At 41.9% G+C, this 23588-nt stretch overlaps 1 protein-coding gene across 1 annotated transcript in view; it reads left to right on the forward strand.

The window, feature by feature from the left end:
• Positions 1-23588, forward strand: part of gnb1a (guanine nucleotide binding protein (G protein), beta polypeptide 1a) — a 54002-nt gene that overhangs the window by 18751 nt on the left and 11663 nt on the right. Inside the window, exons 2-7 of the mRNA XM_055165697.1 lie at positions 8369-8469; positions 11606-11644; positions 13774-13880; positions 15508-15571; positions 17793-17955; positions 22527-22593. Of these exons, the coding sequence (XP_055021672.1) occupies positions 8413-8469; positions 11606-11644; positions 13774-13880; positions 15508-15571; positions 17793-17955; positions 22527-22593 (497 nt within the window). The 5' untranslated portion in view covers positions 8369-8412. The remainder of the gene's footprint in view (positions 1-8368; positions 8470-11605; positions 11645-13773; positions 13881-15507; positions 15572-17792; positions 17956-22526; positions 22594-23588) is intronic.

The following is a 23588-nucleotide window of genomic DNA, read 5'->3' on the forward strand; positions in this document are numbered from 1 at the left end:
ACATCTTTTATTTTTATGCGATTTTTGTGCAACAGTTTTGGTTTGATTTTCAGTCGTGGCTTCAGTCCAGGTGGATTCAGTTTGTCGCTCCAACTATAAACGAAATAAATGTTTGTGTATTAATAGATGATAAAAGAATGGAATTTGGCATCAACAATAATCCACGTGTCATTCGTTCATTTGTTTTTCAAATTATAAATAAGAAAATGAAAAAACAACTTTTCTTCATTATTTGTCTCCAAAACCAAAATGAAAAAACAGATAATGATTCATTTTTTTCAGTTTTCGATGTTGTGTTTAAATGAAAAATGGAAAAAACGGGTAATGACAGTTTCCTGTTTTCAGACTTAAGCTGCAATGCCGGACTAAACCAGGACTAAACCAGGACTAAACCAGGACTAAACCAGGATTAAAACAGGACTAAACCATTTTCAGTCCCAGTCTGGTTCCGGCCTCAGTCCTGGTTCAGTCCTGGTTCAGTCCTGGTTCAGTCCTGGTTCAGTCCTGGTTCAGTCCTGGTTCAGTCCTGGTTTAGTCCTGGTTTAGTCCTGGTTTAGTCCTGGTTCAGTCCTGGTTTAGTCCTGGTTCAGTCCTGGTTTAGTCCTGGTTCAGTCCTGGTCTAGTCCTGGTTCAGTCCTGGTTCAGTCCAGCATCGCAGTTTACGTCACGTTTTCATTTAAACACAAAATCAAAAACTGAAAAACCAAATCATTATCCGATTTTTCATTTTGATTTTGGACACAAATAGCGAAGAAAATAGTTGTTTTGTCGTTTTCTTATTTTTGGTTTTATATTGAAAAAGAAATGAACAAATGATTAACAATTTATGGCTTTTAGGGGAACATTTTATTCACAAATGTCTTTTTTTTTTAAGGTTAAACCAAACATAACACACTTGAAGAACGACCTGAAACTTTTTGTTAGTTTAATTGAAAGAAAAGAGGCTGGTTTTGTCCTTTTTGAGTGAGTTTAAATTATTTCATTAAACTAGGGCTTTGAAATTGCCCTTTTTAAATGTGAATGTTTTTATTCACTGTAAACTTTATACTTTTATAAGGTGCTTTTTTTGTTTGTGTCTGAAAATCTGCAATAAAAAAACAAAAAAACCTACACAATAGCGAAAAATAAAAACCGCAGGATCGTGTAGAGCGGGTTAAACATTTTAAGACCAAATTGTCGATCGCCAATTCTTCAACGTAAAGTCGATCGGAGCCAGAGTCGACGGAGCCCGAACCGCGCCCGTGCTCACGTCCGTGTCCGTTTACACAAACAGACGTGCGGCGGAGAAAGTGCGTTGTGCCGCGGGTGTGGGCGGAGGAGGATTGAGGTCAGCGAGAAGGCCACAGCTTCAGGATCATCAGCAGGTTTTGTCTTAACCCGATTTGTTCTGAGGAGCTGAATCAACTCTGTCCCGGGATTACCACAGTGACATTGAAGAGGAGCCAGAGCCGCAGCGTCTGCAGCCCCCAGACACACCTCCGGCCTCATCTCGCCATCTTCGTCACTTCGTCTGAGTCTCGGCGGTTGGATTTGGAGCCGGACCGGGCCACGGTAACCTCACCAGGACCGGGCAGATTCCGCTGGACGCTCGGCGGACTTTGTAGAAACTAGAAATACCTTTTAAAATCAAGAGCGGGGCGAATGAAACGGGCTGAAAACTGACCAAATGTTGAGAAGTTCTTTCACGAATAATTATTAAATGGACTTCTCCTTCAAAATATGAAAGTTATGAAAGCTAGAATATTGTACTTTGGGGCTTAGACACTATTTCTTAGCAAAATTTGTGAGATTTTTTGGTAATTTTGTTGTTTGTTGGATTGAAATGTGTAATGTTGAGAATTCTTGTTGCAGTAATTATGGACTAAATGGACTTCTCCTTCAAAATATGAAAGTTAGAATAATCTACATTGAGGCTCAGATACTTTTTTTTTTTTTTTTTTTTTTGCAAAATTTGGGAGATTTTTTGGTAATTTTGTTGTTTGTTGATCTGAAATTTGTAATCTTGAGAAGTCCTGTCACGATAATTACTATATGGACTTCTCCTAGAACATTGTACTTTGGGACTCAGACACTTTTCTTTGCAAAATTTGAGATTTTTTTCTAATTTTGTTAGGCTGAAATGTGTAATGTTGAAGTCCTGTCGCAATAATTATGGACTAAATGGACTTCTCCTTCAATATATGAAAGCTAGAACATTGTACTTTGGGGCTTAGATACTTTTTCTTTGCAAAATTTGGGAGATTTTTCGTAATTTTCGTGTTTGTTGGTCTGAAATGTGTAATTTCGAAGTCCTCTCACGATAATTACTATTTGGACTTCTCCTAGAACGTTGTACTTTGGGGCTTAGACACTATTTCTTAGCAAAATTTGTCAGATTTTTGGTCAATTTTGTTGGGCTGAAACGTGTAATGTTGAGAATTCTTGTCGCTAAAAATTATGGACTAAATGGACTTCTCCTTCAAAATATGAAAGCTAGAACAATCTACTTTGAGGCTTATATACTTACTTTCTTTACAAATTGTGTTACATTTTTCTTAATTTTGTCATTTCTTGGGCTGAAATGTGTAAAGTTTAAGTCCTGTCACGATAATTACTCTATGGACTTCTCCAGAACGTTGTACTTTGAGGCGCAGATACTTTTTTTTTTTATTAAGAAAAATCGAACATATTTTGCAATTTGTTGGGCTGAAATTTGTAAATTTTAAGTCCTGTTATGATAATTACGATATGGACTTCTCCGAGAACGTTGTACTTTGGGGCTTAGACACTATTTCTTAGCAAAATTTGTGAGATTTTTGGTAGTTTTGTTGGGCTGAAACGTGTAATGTTGAAGTCTTGTCGCAATAATTATAGAGTAAATCGACTTCTCCTTCAAAATATGAAAGCTTGAAGAATCTACTTTGAGGCTCAGATCATTTTTTTCTTTGCAAATTGTGTGAAATTTTTCTTAAATTTGATGTTGTTGGGCTGAAATGTGTAATTTTGAAGTCCTGTCATGATAATCACTATATGGACTTCTTCTAGAACGTTGTACTTTGGTGCTCAGATACTTTTTTCTTTGCAAAATTTGGGAGTTTTTTCATAATTTTGTTGGTTGTTGGGCTGAAATGTGAAATGTTGAGAAGTCTTTTCACGATAGTTATGGACTTCTTCAAAGCTAGAACAATGTATTTTTTTATTGTGGATAGTTTTTCTTTACAAAATATGGTTGATTTTTGTTATTTTCGTTGCGATTTGAGCTGTAGAAGGTTTTGTATGTCACTTCTACGACTCATTCTCATCCCCGGCTTTTTATGGATACTGTATTCAAAAACTGGTTTACTGAGATTCTCCTACGACGTTTCGGTGTTTATCTCGACAGGGTTAATGTCGAGTGGGTTCGGGCAGATGCATTTGGTTGTGGTGTTGTTCGGCGTTGGAAGAAATGGTTGGAAAGGCGTTGAAATCGTAACTCCTTCAAAGCTCTAGTTGAAGTTCTGCTGCTAGAGGTTCAATTCCAGCTTCAGTCAGAACGTGCTGGTGTTGTCAACTCGATTTTGATGCTAAGAAATGGACTCGATACTGATTTCCGATACCGCAGAGACGATAAAAACACTTTATTCCGACAATAGAGCGTGATTTTCAACATTAAATCGCAGTATTTTCTCTTATTTCCGTCTTGTATCTGTGTAATCTATCATTTTTGTCTTGTGAATGTGACTTTTTCAGTATCGATACCTGCGAAAAATGAGGATCTAGGTTCAATACTACTTTTAGAATCGATTTAGTGTCGGATTTCTGATACTTTTGACAACTTTGGTACATACTGTTCCAGGTTTTTCACTTCCAATGCTTTGTCTTTAAGTAAATTTCAGTGTCCGATTGAAAATGGCATTTATTTCTCTCAAAATACCGTTAACTTTATTACAAAATCGGTCTGATTGTGCGAGTAACTGAACAGATTTTTGTGAACAGAACGTACATTGTGTAACTTTCCTGGTGGAGGGACCGTCAGATGATTTTCTTTCTCCATGCAGATGTCGTTGCTTGGTCTGGAATGTTTCACTTTCTATCTTCATGGAGACCAAACCAGACCGAGTCACAGGTCAGGTCTGTGGAGAGGCGACACCGCTCACAGTCAGAATAGAACGCCTGTTTTTTGTAGGTATTTTTGAGTTATAAAACCACCTGTAATTGAATAAATGTAAAGTCGAGCTGTTTAATGTCACACTGTGGAACATTCCAGGCAGAGCAATGACGTATCCATAGAAACAAGCAGGTGACGGACTCCCAACCAAAAAGTTTAAAACTTAAATTGTTGTTGTGAGATGTCTTGGGCCTACATCAGTCAGTAAAGAGTCTGAACAGGATCGACTGAAACGATATCGTGAAGCCGATACCCCAAATTTTAATGGATCTGCACCGATATTCCAGACCAGTATCGGTATCGGTGCATCCAAAGTCTGAACGTGGTGTTTGGCTGACAGGGCGTCCGGCTTTTTTCACAAAGTTTTTCCTAGATATTGTAGGATTCTTTTCTATTTTCACAACGTTAAACTTTTAAAAATGTTTAAATCCTCCAAGGGCCTAAAAGTGATCTTTGTCAGACTGAGCCTCGCCGTTCTGAGCCGCGTTCTCTCCGCTCTAGCAGCTCTCGCTCCGATTGGTCCAAACGCTCCACGCCGTGCTCGTTACAGACGCCGCGCGGGTGGGAGGAGCTCGCCCGGATTGAGGAAGTAAACGCGGAAGAGTGAATTGTTGTTGGGCGCCGATGAGCCGAAGAGCACAAACCACTGAAAACAACACGGCACTATCTTGGGTTCAGCTTCAGATTTTATTATAGTTCTGGGCTCTGACCGTGGAATTAAATGAAAAATGCATAAAACTGTCCTGAAAAAACACCGTAATGGACTGAAACATTTGTACTGGGTCTGGGCCGCTTCAGCTTCAGCTTCAGTCACGTCCAGTGTTGGGAAGGTGACTTTTAAAACACATTCCCCTACAGATTACAGATTACAGACCACAGAATGTAGTTTGTAACGTAATCCATTAAATTACTTAAAGTGAGTAATGTAATCTGAATACTTTGGATTACTTGATTTGCTGTAGAGAAGCAAAGACTCGGATATCTGCATATAAGAAGTTTTGTTTGCTAAAAGAAAATAAAAAGCCCAGACTTTACTGAACCAAATGAAAAATATTACTGATAGAAGATGAGGAAACACGTCCACGCAGCAGGGTTTAGTCCTGGTTTAGTCCTGGTTTAGTCCTGGTTTAGTCCTGGTTTAGTCCTGGTTTAGTCCTGGTTTAGTCCTGGTTTAGATCTGGTTTAGTCCTGGTTTAGTCCTGGTTTAGTCCTGGTTTAGATCTGGTTTAGTCCTGGTTTAGATCTGGTTTAGTCCTGGTTTAGTCCTTGTTTAGTCTGGTTTAGTCCTGGTTTAGATCTGGTTTAGTCCTGGTTTAGATCTGGTTTAGTCCTGGTTTAGATCTGGTTTAGTCCTGGTTTAGTCCTGGTTTAGTCCTGGTTTAGATCTGGTTTAGTCCTGGTTTAGTCCTGGTTTAGTCTGTTTAGTCCTGGTTTAGTCCTGGTTTAGTCCTGGTTTAGTCCTTGTTTAGATCTGGTTTAGTCCTGGTTTAGTCCTGGTTTAGATCTGGTTTAGTCCTTGTTTAGTCCTGGTTTAGTCCTTGTTTAGATCTGGTTTAGTCCTGGTTTAGATCTGGTTAGTCCTGGTTTAGTCCTGTTTTAGTCCTTGTTTAGATCTGGTTTAGTCCTGGTTTAGTCCTGGTTTAGATCTGGTTTAGTCCTTGTTTAGATCTGGTTTAGTCTGTTTAGTCTGTTTAGTCCTGTTTAGTTGTTTTAGTCCTGTTTAGTCTGGTTTAGTCCTGGTTTAGATCTGGTTTAGTCCTGGTTTAGATCTGGTTTAGTCCTGGTTTAGATCCTGGTTTAGTCCTGGTTTAGTCTGGTTTAGATCTGGTTTAGTCCTGGTTTAGATCTGGTTTAGATCTGGTTTAGTCCTGGTTTAGTCCTGGTTTAGATCTGGTTAGTCCTGGTTTAGTCCTGTTTTAGTCCTGGTTTAGATCTGGTTTAGTCCGGGTTTAGACCTGGTTTAGCTCTAGTTTAGTCCTGGTTTAGATCTGGTTAGTCCTGGTTTAGATCTGGTTTAGTCCTGGTTTAGTCCTGGTTTAGTCCGGGTTTAGACCTGGTTTAGCTCTAGTTTAGACCTGGTTTAGTATCCGGCATGAGTGGAATTACTGAGAAAAGACAAAAAAAAAAAAAAAACAGGGGATAAAGCCCAAAATGTGAAAACAGGAAAATACTGCCCTGTAATCCATTTATTTCAACAAAGTAACTGTAATCCAATTCCCACTCACTGAAACAGTAACTGTAACTGAATACAGTTACTCATCATTTGTACTCTGATTACTTAACTCCGGTACATGTAATCTGTTACTCCCCAACACTGGTCACGTCTAATGTCAGTTTTCGAATCCAGCAAAAGTTTGGATCAATTTGGCCTCGATTTTCACGAGAATGACCATTTCGACTTATCGTTCAGTATAAGTTAGATGGAATTATTTTTTTTATGGTCAGTTTTTATTGTTTACAGTATATTTCTTTACACTTCTTTGGAAATTTGTGGTTCTTTTTTGACTATATGATGAAATTTGAGCTGTAAAATTTAAATTAATGACTTTTATGAGTCATTTCAGATGCAAACTCGATACTGAAGAGTTTTGTTTTGCTGCTTATTTACAGCAGCTCATGTTTTTTAAATAATATTGTAGATTTAGAGCAGTTTTTGTGGTTTTTGGGTTTTTGTGTCAGTGCATTTTAGTTTCAATATCCTCATTTATCGTCTGTATTTATTCGTTTATCAAAATTTGTTATCGAGACAGGCAAAGGTTTGGAGCCCTAAAGGTGCATTGTGTAACTTTTCTGCTGGAGGGTCCTGCTTGTTTCTATGGTTACGTCATTGCTCTGCCTGGAATGTTCCTCAGTGTGACATTAAACAGCTCTACTTTACTTTTACATTTATTCAATTACAAGTGGTTTTAGAGCTCAAAAATACCAATAAAAACAGACATTTTGACTGTGAGCGGGGTCGCCCCTCCACAGATCTGACCTGTAACTTGGTTCGGTTTGATAGAAAGGTTTAATGTGCAAAAACATATTGTGGAACATTCCAGACAAAGCAATAACATCTCCACGAAGAAAAGCGTTTGATGGAGCCTTCACCAGAAAAGTTATACAATGCTCCTTTTTGAAACAACAACAAAGGCCGATTATTTTTAGTTTTGGTCGATCCACTTCCTAAAAAACGCACTCAAAGTTTCATTTTAACACTTTAATACGAAGACATAACCACACAAAATGTGACCACACTGCCGCTTTATAGGTTTGAGGTGTTAAAAAACAAAAAAAGCAGCTGTATGTGAGTTTGTTGTAAATTTAGAATACTTTTTTTTTTTTTTCACCCACCATTAACAGACGCTGAAAAAAAATTAAATAAATAAATAAAATTTAGAAAAAAAATACTACTAATAATAATAAACATTTTTAAAATAAATAAGTAAAACAGTAATAATAAAATAAAAATACAATAGTAATAGTAATATTCACCAGAAAATAATAATAAAAATAAAGTAAAAATAAATACATTTGAATATATTTCATTTACAGTACATAATTTGGGGAAACTAATTAAAATATCAGTCCAAAAATATCAGCAGAGTGTATCGGCCATCGGTTGGACTGGATTCTAAACAATTGATATCGATATCGGTATCGGGCATGAAAAAAAAAAAAAGACAACAAAATAAAACATATCGATCGATCTGTAGTTTGCATTTTCTGTGCGTTGTGCCTTTCTGGACACTCAAGGTCATCTTACAACAACATAAACAAGTTAAATATTATTAAAACGTGCAGTTAAAAGCACACAGTATGGCTTTAAATCTTTCTATCCTCATGGAGACCAAACCAGGCCAAGTTACAGGTCAGATCTGTGGAGAGGCGACCCCGCTCACAGTCAGAATGTCTGTTTTTCTAGGTATTTTTGAGTTTTAAAACCACCCGTAAATTGAATAAATGTAAAGTTAGAGCTGTTTAATGTCACACTGTGGAACATTCCAGAGTAATGACGTATCCATAGAAACAAGCAGGTGAGGGTCCCACTACAGAAAAATTACACGGCGCAGCTTTACGTGGGAGCCCGTATCGTTTATGTTCATGAACTCAATACTGAAAGTGATTTTTTTATTTTGTTTTGAACACAAAATAAAAAGCTGTTTGTTGTTCGCTGGAATGTTGTGTCTAACAGTTTGTGCGTTTGTGTGTGTGTGTGTGTGTGTGTGTGTGTGTGTGTGTGTGTGTTGTGTGTTTGTGCAGATCAGCAGAGTCTAGGTGGAGGAGAGCAGCTTTAGAAGAGGAAAATGAGTGAACTGGACCAGCTGCGCCAGGAGGCCGAGCAGCTCAAGAACCAGATCCGAGTGAGTCCCCGTCCACCGTCCACCTGATACACACACACACACAACACAACACACAAAAAACACACACAAAACACACATATAACATGCATATAAACACATATATAAACACACAAACATACACATGTAAAATACACACAAACACACTTATAAACACACAAATATACACCAACAAACACACAAACATACACACACACACACACACGCATATAAACACAAATATACACTCACACAACACACGTATACACACACAAACATACACACGTAACATACACATGCATATAAACACACAAATATACACACACATATGACACACAAACATACATAACACACATATAACATGCATAAAAACACACAAATATACACACACGACACACTAACACACAAACATAAACACATATAAACACACAAATATACACAAACACACAAATATACACAAACACACAAATATATACACACACACAAATACACACACACATGCATATAAACACACAAATATATGCACATACGACACAGAAATATAAACACACACGTAACATACACATATAACATACGTATACACACAAATATACACACGTAACATACACATGCATATAAACACACACACGACACACACACATATAAACACACACACACAAATACACACACACATGCATATAAACACACAAACACACATATAAACACACAAATATACACAGACAAATATACACACAAATATACACACGTAACATACACATGCATATAAACACACGACACACAAATATACACACACACATATGACACACAAACGTACATATAAACACACATATATAAAACACAAACATACACATGTAACATACACACAAACACACATATAAACACACAAATATACACAGACACATATACACACAAATATACACACGTAACATACACATGCATATAAACACACGACACACACAAATATACACACACACATATGACACACAAACGTACATATAAACACACATATATAAACACACAAACATACACATGTAACATACACACAAACACACTTATAAACACACAAATATACATATAACACACATATAACACACGTATACACACACAAATATACACTCACAACATACACACACACATATAAACATACACACGTAACATAGACACAAACGCACAAACACACAAATATTCACACAAATATATACACTAACACACATATAAACACACAAATATACACACACACAAACACATAAATATATATATATACACAAACGTAAACAGACACTTTGAATGTAAACCACAGTTGCAGTTTCTGTTAATTAATTTACCGTATTTTTTGGACTATAAGTCGCTCTGGAGTCTAAGTCGCATCAAAAAATGTGTAATGAAGAAGAAAAAAATCATGTAAGTGGCACCGGACTATAAGTCACACTTTTTGAGAGAAAGTTATGTTTTAAAATCAGAGACTAAGAACACACATTTAATAACAATTATTAACAATAGAAGAGAGAACAACAGACTGTTAACGTCTCATATGAACTGTTGTTTTGTTCTGTTGTTTATGCTGTTGTTATCTGAACAAGTTTACCAAACTCTCCATCTCACTCCAAATCACTAAATCCATTCAATTCTTCATCCTCGGTGTCCGCCAATTAGTTAAATCTCGCTTTTAGTCCGGGATTTGCTTTTTGTGTTTTCTTCGTTGCCGTTCGAGTCTCTTCCGCTTTTCTCCGGTCCCTCACAAGTTTCTCTCTCACTCCAAACTTTCTTTCTGCTGCTCGATTACTGTTTTCAGCTAATTATTTCACGACTTGCAGCAGGATAGAGGCTCTTTCTGCAGGAGACATGCGCAGTGACAGTGCTACAGGAGCATAGAACTTATCACACAGATGTTATTATAGCTCCATGTACAGGAGTAACAGTGTGATATCAGCAGCAGATCCTGGCACACAAGACTAGAGCCTCTCACGGCTGTCAGTGTGAAAATAACACGTGAAATTATATACTTGCACTTGAGTATTAAAGGTTGTATGGAGGATTTTTTTTTGTTTCAAACTGTCAGTGAAAGATTAAAATACCATTACAGAGACGCAGCAGCTTTGTAATTATGATGACCAAAAAAAAAAGAACGAAAATCTATCAACTGTGGACGTGTTGAGGCCAGATAAACATCAGCCAATAGAAAACGAGGCTCCCTCATTTTCTATTGGCTGTTAGGTTGTCAATCAAACTCCCTAGTATAACTGACTCGTCGGAGCGCGGGGATTACGTGGTTTACGCAGCGGTTCTTAGAGGCTTTTTTGAACTGTCGCTTCCTCGCATTTCACACGAAGTTTGTTGCGACGGCGGACGAGAATCCACGACCGGTTCGCCGCAAAAGAAAGTCCGTTTTTGAGGTCGCTGAAAGAAGAAAAGTGGAAAAGTAGCAAAGCCAAACTGAGGTGATTCTTGGAGATCTCGTCCAGCGATGGCGCAACCGAAGCAGACGAAGGGTCAAAAAACTGACGCGTCGGTCGCTGAATTACTTCTAGACAGGAAACTTCAACAGTAATTCTGAATGCGCACAAGGACTGTCGCTGTATTTCTCTTCCCTTGAAAAAATCCTCTATACAACCTTTAAGTCACAGGAAACACCCAAACCATGAAAAAAGTGCGACTTATATTCCGAAAAATACGGTAGTAGAAAATAACGTTTACTGTCCCGTCACTTGAGCTCAGACCAGAGTCGGCGTAAAGAAAACCTGATGCTAACGCCGATTAAAATGGTGAAATAAAAACCCCAGGATCAGGCAGAGTGGGTTAATAAAAACATTTTAAGACCAAAAAGACCGAACAAGTGATGGTTTTTCAACAGAAAGTGAACTGGAGCCAGAGACGAGCCAGATTGCGCCCGTGCTCACTTCCTGTTTGTAACGCAACAGCCAGCGGGTTGGATATGTTCATACAGTCTGATTCATTGTTCCGCTGGTTTTGACAGACGTGTGTTCTAGTCCCTCTTCATGTTCTAGTCCCTCTTCATGTTCTAGTCCCTCTTCATGTTCTAGTCCCTCTTCATGTTCTAGTCCCTCTTCATGTTCTAGTCCCTCTTGGTTTCACTGTCGGACGCTCGGGTTGATGTTTGTCTTTAGTCCAGGTTCTGTTCTAACTCTGCTCTGTGTTTCAGGATGCCAGGAAAGCGTGTGCAGATGCCACTCTGTCTCAAGTAAGAAACACACACACACACACACACACACCCTGTCTCTCTCTCTGACCCTGTCTCTCTCTCTCTGACCCGTCTCTCTCTCTGACCCCGTCTCTCTCTCTGACCCCGTCTCTCTCTCTCTCTGACCCTGTCTCTCTCTCTCTCTGACCCCTGTCTCTCTCTCTCTGACCCCGTCTCTCTCTCTCTCTCTGACCCCGTCTCTCTCTCTCTGACCCCTCTCTCTCTCTCTCTCTCTCTGACCCCGTCTCTCTCTCTCTGACCCCGTCTCTCTCTCTCTCTGACCCCGTCTCTCTCTCTCTGACCCCCGTGTCTCTCTCTCTCTCTCTGACCCTCTCTGTCTCTCTCTCTCTCTGACCCTGTCTCTCTCTCTCTCTGACCCGTCTCTCTCTCTCTCTCTGACCCCGTCTCTCTCTCTCTCTCTCTCTCTCTCTGACCCCGTCTCTCTCTCTCTCTGACCCCGTCTCTCTCTCTCTCTCTCTGACCCTGTCTCTCTCTCTCTCTCTCTCTCTGACCCCTGTCTCTCTCTCTCTCTGACCCCGTCTCTCTCTCTCTCTCTGACCCCTGTCTCTCTCTCTCTGACCCCTGTCTCTCTCTCTCTCTCTCTCTCGACCCTGTCTCTCTCTCTCTCTGACCCCTCTCTCTCTCTCTGACCCCGTCTCTCTCTCTCTGACCCTGTCTCTCTCTCTCTCTCTCTGACCCTGTCTCTCTCTCTGACCCTGTCTCTCTCTCTGACTCTCTGTCTCTCTCTCTGACCCGTGTCTCTCTCTCTGACCCTGTCTCTCTCTCTCTGACCCTGTCTCTCTCTCTCTCTGACCCTGTCTCTCTCTCTGACCCTGTTCTCTCTCTCTCTCTGACCCGTGTCTCTCTCTCTCTGACCCTGTCTCTCTCTCTGACTCTCTCTCTCTCTCTCTGACCCTGTCTCTCTCTCTCTGACCCTGTCCTCTCTCTCTCTCTGACCCTGTCTCTCTCTCTCTCTGACCCTGTCTCTCTCTCTCTCTCTGACCCTCTGTCTCTCTCTCTCTCTCTCTGACCCTGTCTCTCTCTCTCTGACCCGTGTCTCTCTCTCTGACCCGTGTCTCTCTCTCTGACCCGTGTCTCTCTCTCTGACCCCGTGTCTCTCTCTCTGACCCTTCTCTCTCTCTCTCTGACCCTGTCTCTCTCTCTGACCCTCTCTCTCTCTCTGACCCCTGTCTCTCTCTCTCTGACCCCTGTCTCTCTCTCTCTCTGACCCTCTCTCTCTCTCTCTCTGACCCTGTCTCTCTCTCTCTCTCTGACCCTGTCTCTCTCTCTCTCTGACCCCGTCTCTCTCTCTCTGACCCCTGTCTCTCTCTGACCCTGTCTCTCTCTCTCTCTCTCTGACCCTGTCTCTCTCTCTCTCTCTCTCTGACCCCTGTCTCTCTCTCTCTCTCTCTGACCCTGTCTCTCTCTCTCTGACCCTGTCTCTCTCTCTCTCTCTAACCCCGTCTCTCTCTCTCTGACCCTGTCTCTCTCTCTCTCTCTGACCCTGTCTCTCTCTCTCTGACCCCGTCTCTCTCTCTGATCCCCGTCTCTCTCTCTCTGACCCCGTGTCTCTCTCTCTGACCCCGTCTCTCTCTCTCTCTGACCCCTGTCTCTCTCTCTGACCCGTGTCTCTCTCTCTGACCCGTGTCTCTCTCTGACCCGTGTCTCTCTCTCTCTCTAACCCCGTCTCTCTCTCTCTCTGACCCCTGTCTCTCTCTCTCTCTCTGACCCCTGTCTCTCTCTCTCTCTCTGACCCCTGTCTCTCTCTCTCTCTCTCTGACCCCTGTCTCTCTCTCTCTCTCTGACCCTGTCTCTCTCTCTCTCTCTCTCTCTCTCTCTGACCCTGTCTCTCTCTCTCTCTCTCTGACCCCTGTCTCTCTCTCTCTCTCTCTCTCTGACCCCTGTCTCTCTCTCTCTCTCTGACCCCTGTCTCTCTCTCTCTCTCTGACCCCTGTCTCTCTCTCTCTCTCTGACCCTGTCTCTCTCTCTCTCTCTGACCCCTGTCTCTCTCTCTGACCCTGTCTCTCTCTCTCTCTGACCCTGTCTCTCTCTCTCTGACCCCTGTCTCTCTCTCTCTCTGACCCCTGTCTCTCTCTCTCTGACCCCTGTCTCTTTCTCTCTGACCTCAGATCACGGCCAACATCGACCCCGTGGGCCGGATCCAGATGCGCACCAGACGGACGTTGAGGGGCCACCTGGCCAAGATCTACGCCATGCACTGGGGCACAGACTCCAGGTACACGGTTTTGATAATCACCTCACCTCAGGAGAGTTAGAGAAGAGTTCTCCTCAGACAACAGGCCGCTCCAGGTCACTTCAAACGAGACTTTGAGCGTTTACAGTGTTTACAAGTGTCCAGAGCTGTAGTGGGGTTCATGCAGATTCTGTTGCAGAGATTTTCAAACATTCTTAAAATCCAAAAGGTGAAAGTGTAATTCAGACTTCAGGTTTTCCTCCTGGTTCTTGGATGTGACATTAATCCATAAGAACAGGTGCAGTGTTTAAAACCTCCTGTGTTTAAAGTCGGTCTCTGTGATCGTGTGAATCTGCGCCGACTCTTCTGCACTTTCAGCCTCATTCACTAGAACTGCCTTTGGCTCATTTTAACCTGTAACTTTTTTTTTTAATACTTTTTATTTATTCAGTTTTTCAAGTTTTGAGAAACAAACAAATAAATATAAAAACATAAAAACAAAAACCTGGGGCACTGTTCCGTTGTTGTAAGTCTCAAGTCTCTTTGTTTATATTTCAACCCTTTTGTCCAGTGTTTAATGAAGAAATGTCCTTGGAGACGTAGAAAAAAAGTCATTTGTTCCATGGAATATATTTCTTCTATAATGTCGAGCCACTGGTTCACTGTCGGTGGGTCCTTTTTAAGCCAGCTTCCTGTTATTGCCTTTTTTGATGCTAAATGTATCTGTCCGCTTTTTCGGTCACCTCTCCAGGCAGAAGACCCAACAAAAATATCTTTGGGTCCTTGGGAACAACATAAGTCAAGATCGTATCTGTTTTTTCAAACACATTATCCCAGAATGATTTTAATTTTGTACATGTCCAAAAAATCTGAGAGTGATCGGCGTTTGACTGGCCGCACTGTCTCCAACATTGAGAATCTGACCCTTGTGCTTTGGCAGTAATTTGAGGTGTAATAAAGAATCGTATAAGACACTTCCACCCGAATTCCCTCCACCTTTTGGAGCTTGTTGTTGTTTGTTGTGTGCTGCACATCAAAAGCCAATCATCTTCTGATAAAACAATATGCGGCTCATCCTCCCATTTAGATTTAACAAAAAATGTATTGTTACCCTTTTGTATTTGCAATCCTTTATAAAGTTTAGAGACAGATTTGTTGGGCATTTAACCTGTAACATTTTACTGCTTCAAATGTCCGTGTGTCTAACGGTCCTACAGCCAGAATCCCCCCGTCCGTCTCCTCTGTGTCTGAGGTTTTGCCCGTTTGCCCCAGAGGTTGTGATGTTAAACTGAACAGTTTTATCAGTGTAATTGTCTTTCTAGCAGAAGTTCTGGTGTCAAACACGTGTGCAGACTGAGCAGGTGTTAAAAGTCTCCAGCTCCTCCTGCTCTGCTCACAGGAGAATACAAACTGTTCATGTTCAACAGAGGCTGTTCTTTTTCTGTTGACACTTCTAAACATGGACACTTTTCTCCACCTGCACCTGCCTGTGCCGAGTTTATAGAGCGACCTCGTCTCTGTCAGGTGCCGGCAGGGGGCGCTCCTGTGCGGTTCTCTGGGGGTTCCTCCCTCACAGCTCTGAGCTTTAAAAAACACACATGGTTCTTCTTCCACATTCCCCCGGAGGAGAGCGTGGCCTTGGTCTGATCTGACTCTGTTCTGTCCACAGGCTTTTGGTCAGTGCCTCTCAGGACGGCAAGCTCATCATCTGGGACAGCTACACCACAAACAAGGTACACACACACACACACACACACACACACAACACACACAATCACCCTTCAGCAGGAGCATTACTTTGAACTTCTTTAAATGAACAGTAAATAGTCGTGTAGCCGTGGGTCAGAGCCGTTACTGAACCATGGTCTTAGTATTTATCGTGTATCTTGTTAAACTTGTTCCCGGTCGTTCCCTCTATGATTTTATTCAAACCAGTTCGAGCCTCTACAGTTTAAACTCTGCTCTGACGCAAATACATGTCGTCCTTCGGAAAAATGCTGGATGGTTCTATATCGGTGACTTGCTCGTGGGGGTACCTGAAAGAATCTGAAAAAGTTTATCAGTATCAGAACATTTTGGGACGACACTACATGTTTCCAGCGCTTGTGTTTGTCTCAGTCCGTCCGTGCCCATAGAGCTTGGAGTCTGTAACAGGTCTGAACTTTACAAACATCTACAGAACACACAGGCACACAGGCGTAAGCAGTTTTCCTCTTTAAAGTCTTGGTACCAAGTCCAAATTTGTTGCCAGTTGGTGAAGTTTTTCCAAATGTTGCACTGAAGGCTGCACAGACTTGGGTGAGTGTGTGAGCAGATTCCAAAACGCAAACTGACTTCTCTTTGGGAGTGAACGGCTCAACCTGAAAACAGAACAAAAATAAAACATTAAATATAAAATCTTGATCTGTTTCTAAACATTCAGTGAATATTTGAGGTTATTTCAACAAGAACTGACAAAATTATTGGCCTGCAAAATGACACCTTGTATATCAAATCGAAAGTTCACTTTACGAGATGCATATCATATCGTTTCCTACGTATCGAGGTAAGTATCGTATCAGCAGCTTCTTAATGATGCCCAGCCCTAGTGACATTGCATCAAATGTTTTCAATTTCCATAAGAGCATAAACCAACCGAACATGCATCAGTTTAGCTTCAATAAACGCATCAAGAATCTCGGACTTTCGGTCATTGCGCAATTCACACTGGGAAGGATTTAGCAAAAAAGTGAGCGTCAAACCTCCATGTTTGTTTTCCCAGTGGGATGTGTCTATTGTCGAAGTCGATCTTTTCAAGTCTTTTGAACCATATCACTTTTGTTTCTGGTTCTGATATTGTCATATTGTAGTTTTGGGATTCGGACATCGTTAATTGTGTGGTTGTTGGATCCTAACAGCGGAAAACGACTCGAGAAATGTGTTTGTGAACTCCATAAATGCAAAAGTGAATCAGATGTGTATGACTCAAACCTCCATTCAAACTGTTTCTCTTCCCATCGGAATTGAAAAATAGTGAAAGGTGAAGGCGATGGGCAGGATTGATCCACAGGAAGAACAAAAAAGGAAACTTTTAACTGCCTAAATCATCCCGAGTTTGTAGAGAACATTTTGTATGTGGAGCGAGGACAAAACAAAATCCCAATCCCTCACTCAGTCTTGGTTACGAATTTAAAAAGTCAATGCCAAAGCAAGAGGCACCAACTGTTCACCAAGAAACACCTTCCACTGCAAAGAGACCAAGATGTGATGTTGCTGTAAAACCACAAGAACAAGAAAGTGCAGCTCAGTCTGTTTGTCTTCTGCTCCTCTCCATTAACAAACGGGATTTTGTTTTGTCGTCGCTCCACATACAAAATGTTCTCTGCAAACTCGGGATGATTTAGTCAGTCAGATGATTCCTTTTTGGTTCTTCCTGTGGATCAATCCTGCCCATCGCCTTCACCTTTCACTATTTTTCAATTCCGATGGGAAGAGAAACAGTTTGAATGGAGGTTTGAGTCACACACATCTGATTCACTTTTGCATTTATGGAGTTTGCAAACCAATTTCTCGAGTCGTTTTCCGCTGTTAGGATCCAACAACCACACAATTACCATGTCCGAATCCCAAAACCTAAAATATGACAATATCAGAACCAGAAACAAACGTGATATGGTTCAAAAGACTTGAAAAGATCCACTTTGACAATAGACACATCCCACTGGTAAAACAAACATGGCGGTTTGATTCTCACTTTTTCGGAAAATCCTTCCCAGTATGAATTGCGCAATGACCGGAAGTTTGAGATTCTTGATGCGTGTATTGAAACACCTTTTCATAACTGAGGATTTGCAGCGTTTTGTTTCACTGTTTCTGTTTGTGGTTGCGTCAGTATGAAATAAACCCCTGTGAGATTCTGTTCAGGCTCTCGTTTTGTCATATTCGTCCTGAAAACGTTTCGCTGTGCCCCCGCAGGTCCACGCCATCCCCCTGCGCTCCTCTTGGGTGATGACCTGCGCCTACGCCCCCTCTGGGAACTACGTGGCCTGTGGAGGTCTGGACAACATCTGCTCCATCTACAACCTCAAGACCCGCGAAGGCAACGTGCGCGTGAGCCGCGAGCTCGCCGGGCACACAGGTAAAAACACCAGACCTAACAAGTATGAACCTAAACTATACAGGTAAAAACACCAGACCTAACAAGTATGAACCTAAACTATACATATAAAAGTACTGTACTACCAAGTATGAACCTAAACTAAACAAGTAAAAGCACTAGACTAACAAGTAAGAACCTAAACTATACAGGTAAAAACTACTGTACCTAACAAGTATGAACCTAAACTATACATATAAAAGTACTGTTCTACCAAATATGAACCTAAACTATACAGGTAAAAGTACTGGACTAACAAGTATGAACCTAAACTAAACTGGTAAAAACACTGAATTTATCAAGTATGAACCCAAACTATATAGGTAAAAGCAGTGTACTATCAAGTATTAACCTGAACAAACAGGTAAAGGCACTGGACTATCAAGTATGAACCTAAACTAAATGGGTAACAACAGTGTACTACCAAGTATGAACCTAAAATATACAGGTAAAAAGCACAGAACTATCAAGTATGAACCTAAACTATACAGGTAAAACTACTGTACTATGAAGTATGAACCTAAAATATACAGGTAAAAAGCACAGGACTATCAAGTATGAACCTAAATTATATAGGTAAACTACTGTACTATCAAGTATGAACCTAAACTATAGGTTCATACTTGATAGTACAGTAGTTTTACCTGTAAATTATACAGGTAAAAGCACTGAACCTAACAAGTATGAGCCTAAACTATACAGATAAAGGCACTGTACTATCAAGTATGAACCTAAACTAAACGGGTAAAAGTACTGCACCATGAAGTATGAACCTAAACTAAATGGGTAAAAACAGTGTACTATCAAGTATGAACCTAAAATCTACAGGTAAAAGCTCTGTACTATCAAGTATGAACCTAAAATCTACAGGTAAAAGCTCTGTACTATCAAGTATGAACCTGGACTCTGCAGGTACAGTCAGAGTCCTGTCAAGTATGAGCTAAACCACACAGGCAAAGCCACTGCAAGTACCAAATATGAACCTAAACTCTACAGATACTGCCACTGTCCTATCTAGTATGATCAAATATAAACCTAAACCGCGCAGGTCCACTCCTGGGCTGTTAGACGTAGTATAAACGAAGTATAAACCCAAATCTAAATGAGCTCCCTGCTTTGACTATCTTTAGAGAGGCAGTATTGTGCAAATGGACTTTTCGGGAGCTTCCTACCGTGTTATAACGTTGTTCCCTCATCAGAAACACGTCTGAAGAGGTTTTAGAGTCATCCGTGCATGTTTGAGTAATCTAGCGATCTCTCCCAGGCCCTATTCAAACCCTCCTTATAACCCTGTTTGCAGCCTGATTCTGTCCCCCATGGCTCCCACACGATAATTCTCCATAAACTTACAAAAACATGATACAAAACTGTGCGCACAACTTGACGGGACGTTCGCTGATTTTTGTAACGTGATAGCGCTCTGAAAGGGGAGTGACTGAGCACGAAGAGCAAAAAGAGGGGACAGTCAGAGTAGTAAAAACAAAGCTGAAACTTGGTAGTGAAACATGTTAATACGTTTGGCGAATATAACATTTTCCAAACAATAGAAGGAACACGGAGATATAAATATGTTAAGTGTTTGCAGTTAATATACAAGTGTAATAAAGGAGGAAAATATGTGAGGAGGAGGAGGAGGAGAGCAGACTCCACCGCTCCTCCTCCTCCTCACACTGTTTGGGGAGGAAGAGCAGAGGAGACTGTGTGAGGAGGAGGAGAAGAGAGTGTGAGGAGGAAGATCAGAGGAAACCGTGAGGAAGAGGAGGAGGAGCAGAGAAGACTGAGGAGGAGAGAAGACTATGTGAGGAGGAGAGAAGACAATGTGAGGAGGAGGAGCAGAGGAGACTTTGTGAGGAGCAGGGACTTTGTGAGGAGGAGACTTTGTGAGGATAAAGAGCAGAGGACACTGTGAGAAGGAGGAAAAAGGAGAGGAGACTGTGAGGAGGAGAGGAGACTGTGAGGAGGAGAGGAGACTGTGAGGAGGAGAGGACACTGTGAGGAGGAGAGGAGACACTGTGAGGAGGAGAGGAGACACTGTGAGGAGGAGAGGAGACACTGAGGAGGAGAGGAGACTTTGTGAGGAGGAGAGGACTTTGTGTGAGGAGGAGAGGAGACTTTGTGAGGAGGAGAGACTTTGTGAGGAGGAAGAGGAGAGAGGAGAGGAGACTGTGAGGAGGAGAGGAGACTGTGAGGAGGAGAGGAGACTTTGTGAGGAGGAGAGGAGACTTGTGAGGAGGAGAGGAGACTTTGTGAGGAGGAGACTGAGGAGGAAGAGCAGAGGAGACTGTGAGGAGGAGAGGAGACTTTGTGAGGAGGAGAGGAGACTTTGTGAGGAGGAGAGGAGACTTTGTGAGGAGGAGAGGTGAGGAGGAAGAGCAGAGGAGACTGTGAGGAGGGGAGGAGACTTTGTGAGGAGGAGACTGTGAGGAGAGGAGACTTTGTGAGGAGGAGACTGTGAGGAGGAGAGGAGACTTTGTGAGGAGAGGAGACTTTGTGAGAAGGAGAGGAGACTTTGTGAGGAGGAGAGGAGACTTTGTGAGGAGGAGAGGAGACTTTGTGAGGAGGAGAGGAGACTTTGTGAGGAGAGAGGAGACTTTGTGAGGAGGAGAGGAGACTGTGAGGAGGAGAGGAGACTTTGTGAGGAGGAGAGAGACTGTGAGGAGGAGAGGAGACTTTGTGAGGAGGAGAGGAGACTTTGTGAGGAGGAAGAGCAGAGGAGACTGTGAGGAGGAGGAAGAGCAGTAGTTTAGTAGAGGAGTAGTTTAGGGCTGTGCTGCTCCAGAGTAACCCGTGGGTCACATGGGCCACACACACACAAAGAGCACTTATCTGCAGCGTCACATGACCCGCGTCACATGGTACAGGAAGCGCGGCGGCGTCTCATCTGGAGGGGCGATGTTAGAATGTCGGGATTGGCCATTCGAAGTGATCAAGTTTAGTCAAGAGTTAGAAAACAGGTTCAGGTTTAGGCACAGGAGTGTTTTAAGCTGCAGAAATGTGTAAAAGTCCCGTGTAAAGTCCCGTGTAAAAGTCCTGTGTAACGCCGTTTTCTGAGCTGTTCTAGTGTCGTTTCCTCATCACAGACAAACCCGGAGTTGTGTTTTGTTTCATTCGCACACGTTTAAACACACAGTTCGTCTCTCAAACAACAGAAAACACTCTGTTCCACCTTGTGACGTCATGTGGAAGTGTTTTTAAACTCCACGCACCTTCACTAGAATCGTTTGGACAATTTTAATCCTCTCTCTCTGCTGACTTAAGGTAAAAGGAGGTGTTCACTTGAAAACTACCGCTTCATAAAACAGAATAGAGCTTTTTTTGAGCTTTGGAGATGTAAACTAATCAACTCCGGGAATGTTTTGAGGAGGGAACAACATTTTAACACGGTTTAAAGCTCAATAAAGAGTCAGTTTTGTGGAGTATAGGACCTTTAAGGAAAATATTTTGGGGTTAGTTTTGCTGAGACGGCTTTAAAAAAATGCAATTGCGACTCACTGGCCTTATCTCAACTTGCCCAGTAAAATAAAATAAAACATAAAATAGTCAAAAATACAACGTTGAAAAAGCTGAGGCACTCAAAAAGTACAAAATAATTAAAAACCTTTTAATACCACATGGCAGAAAAGTTAAAATCACCACGTTGTTGTATTAAAGGTGCCACAGTTTTCTCAGTTTTGTATTTGCGACTGATCTCTGCACTGAAGACACCGAAAGGACAATTCTGCACAATCTGTACATCCAGAAACTCTCCAGCCCCATAAAAGTTTTACAGAGTCGAAAATACAACATGTTATGCCTGGTTTAAGCTACAGCAGCCGGAGGTGATCACTTCTGTTTCTCCGGACAAAACGATGGAGCATTAACACAACTAGAGCTCTCCTCCTCTCTCCTCTTCTCTCTTCTATCTTCTCCTCTCTCTTCTTTCCTCTCCTCTCTCTCTTCTCTCTCTTCTCTCCTCCTCTTCTCTTCATCTCTTGTCTCTCCTCTTTCCTTTCTCCTCTCCTCCTTTCTCCTCCTCTCTCTCCTTTCCCCTTTCCTTCTCTCCTCTCTTCTCTTTCCACTTTTCTCTCCCCTTCTCCTCCTCTCTCCTTTCGTCCTCTATTCCTCTTTTGTCTCTCCTCTCCCCTTTCCTCCTCTCCTCTCTTCTCTCCTCTCCTCCTCCTCTCTCCTGTCTCCTCTCTTCCTTTCCTCTCTTTTCTTTTTTCTTCCCTTCTTCTCCTCTCCCCCTCTCCTCCTCTTTCCTCCTCATCTCTCCTCTGCTCCTGTCTCCTCTCTCCTCTCCTCTCCTCTCTTCTCTTTCCTCTTTTCTCTCCCCTTCTCCTCTCTCTTCTCTCCTCTCCTCTTTCCTCTCTCCTTCTCTCCTCCTGTCTCCTCTCCTTTCCTCTCCCCTTTCCTCCTCTCCTCCTCCTCTTTCCTCTTTCCTCTCACAGCTCCTGCCATTTCATTATAAAACTAACAACGAACACACACTAATGTCTCTCTGTGTGTCTCTGTGTGTCTCTGTGTGTCTCTGTGTGTGTGTGTGTGTATCTCTGTGTGTGTGTGTGTGTGTGTAGGTTACCTGTCCTGCTGTCGCTTTCTGGACGACAACCAGATCGTCACGAGCTCTGGAGACACCACCTGGTGAGTAGAGGAACTGCAGCTGCACCTTTTAAAAAAACATCACAAAGTAAAAACCTTTTTTTTTTTTTTTTTTTTTTTTTTTTTTTTTTTTTTTTTTTTTTTTTTCTCTCCTCCTTTTAAACACGGACATATTCAGCCTGGACAAACTCTTCGTGTTTTTATTAAAGAAAAAGTGCCTCTGTGAGTTGACGTGTGTCTCTGTTAGTTATTTATTTATTTCAAACCTGCACGTACAATTCACATGACAAGATAACAACAAAAGGGTACGGATGAGGCAAGATTATTACCGTATTTTTCGGGCTATTAGTCGCGCTCTTAAGCCTCTAACTCCAACAAAAAACAACCGTGCGCCACAATCCAGAGCCCACACACGAATCCACTCGGGTGTCCCAGCACGACTTCAGTAAACTACAAAACCGCAAACACACATGGAGCAGACGGCGACCGCACAGAGAAACACACCCACACACACACTCATCACTCCACGACAACGAGGAACGGAACGGAGGAACGAACCGAGAAGGCGAGCGCAGTTCTAATGTTATGGTCATGAATAAAACAGAAGGAACTTGTTCAGACTGATTCTACAGTTAAAATTAAAAATCGGTTTCATGATGTCGATATTAGGGATGGGCATGTTTAGTCGATTAATCGATAATTGATCACTAAGAATTTCATCGATAACGTACATTTTAATCGTCAAACCAAATGTAGGTTGCTGTGTGTATCGTGACAAAACAGGTGTGTACATGTGTCTCTGCATCAGAAGGAGCGAGACACAAACAGTGGGTCAGTCTGTAACGAACCGAAGCACAAATGTGGATTTAACGATGATTTGTACAAGAAATTCCACACTTTCTGTTGCGTTGGGACAAGTGTGAGTCCATGTGCACAGTGTATAAAGCAGCACATATGTTTCTGTGTCCAGTGGGAAAAAGTTTTTCCAGGTGAGAGTCGCTCAATGTGGATGATGAGGCCCCGCCCCCCTCCCCCCG

This window comes from Boleophthalmus pectinirostris, unplaced genomic scaffold, assembly GCF_026225935.1.
Source record: "Boleophthalmus pectinirostris isolate CB_2022bp ecotype Guang Dong unplaced genomic scaffold, ASM2622593v1 HiC_scaffold_8, whole genome shotgun sequence".
Lineage (NCBI taxonomy): Eukaryota > Metazoa > Chordata > Actinopteri > Gobiiformes > Gobiidae > Boleophthalmus > Boleophthalmus pectinirostris.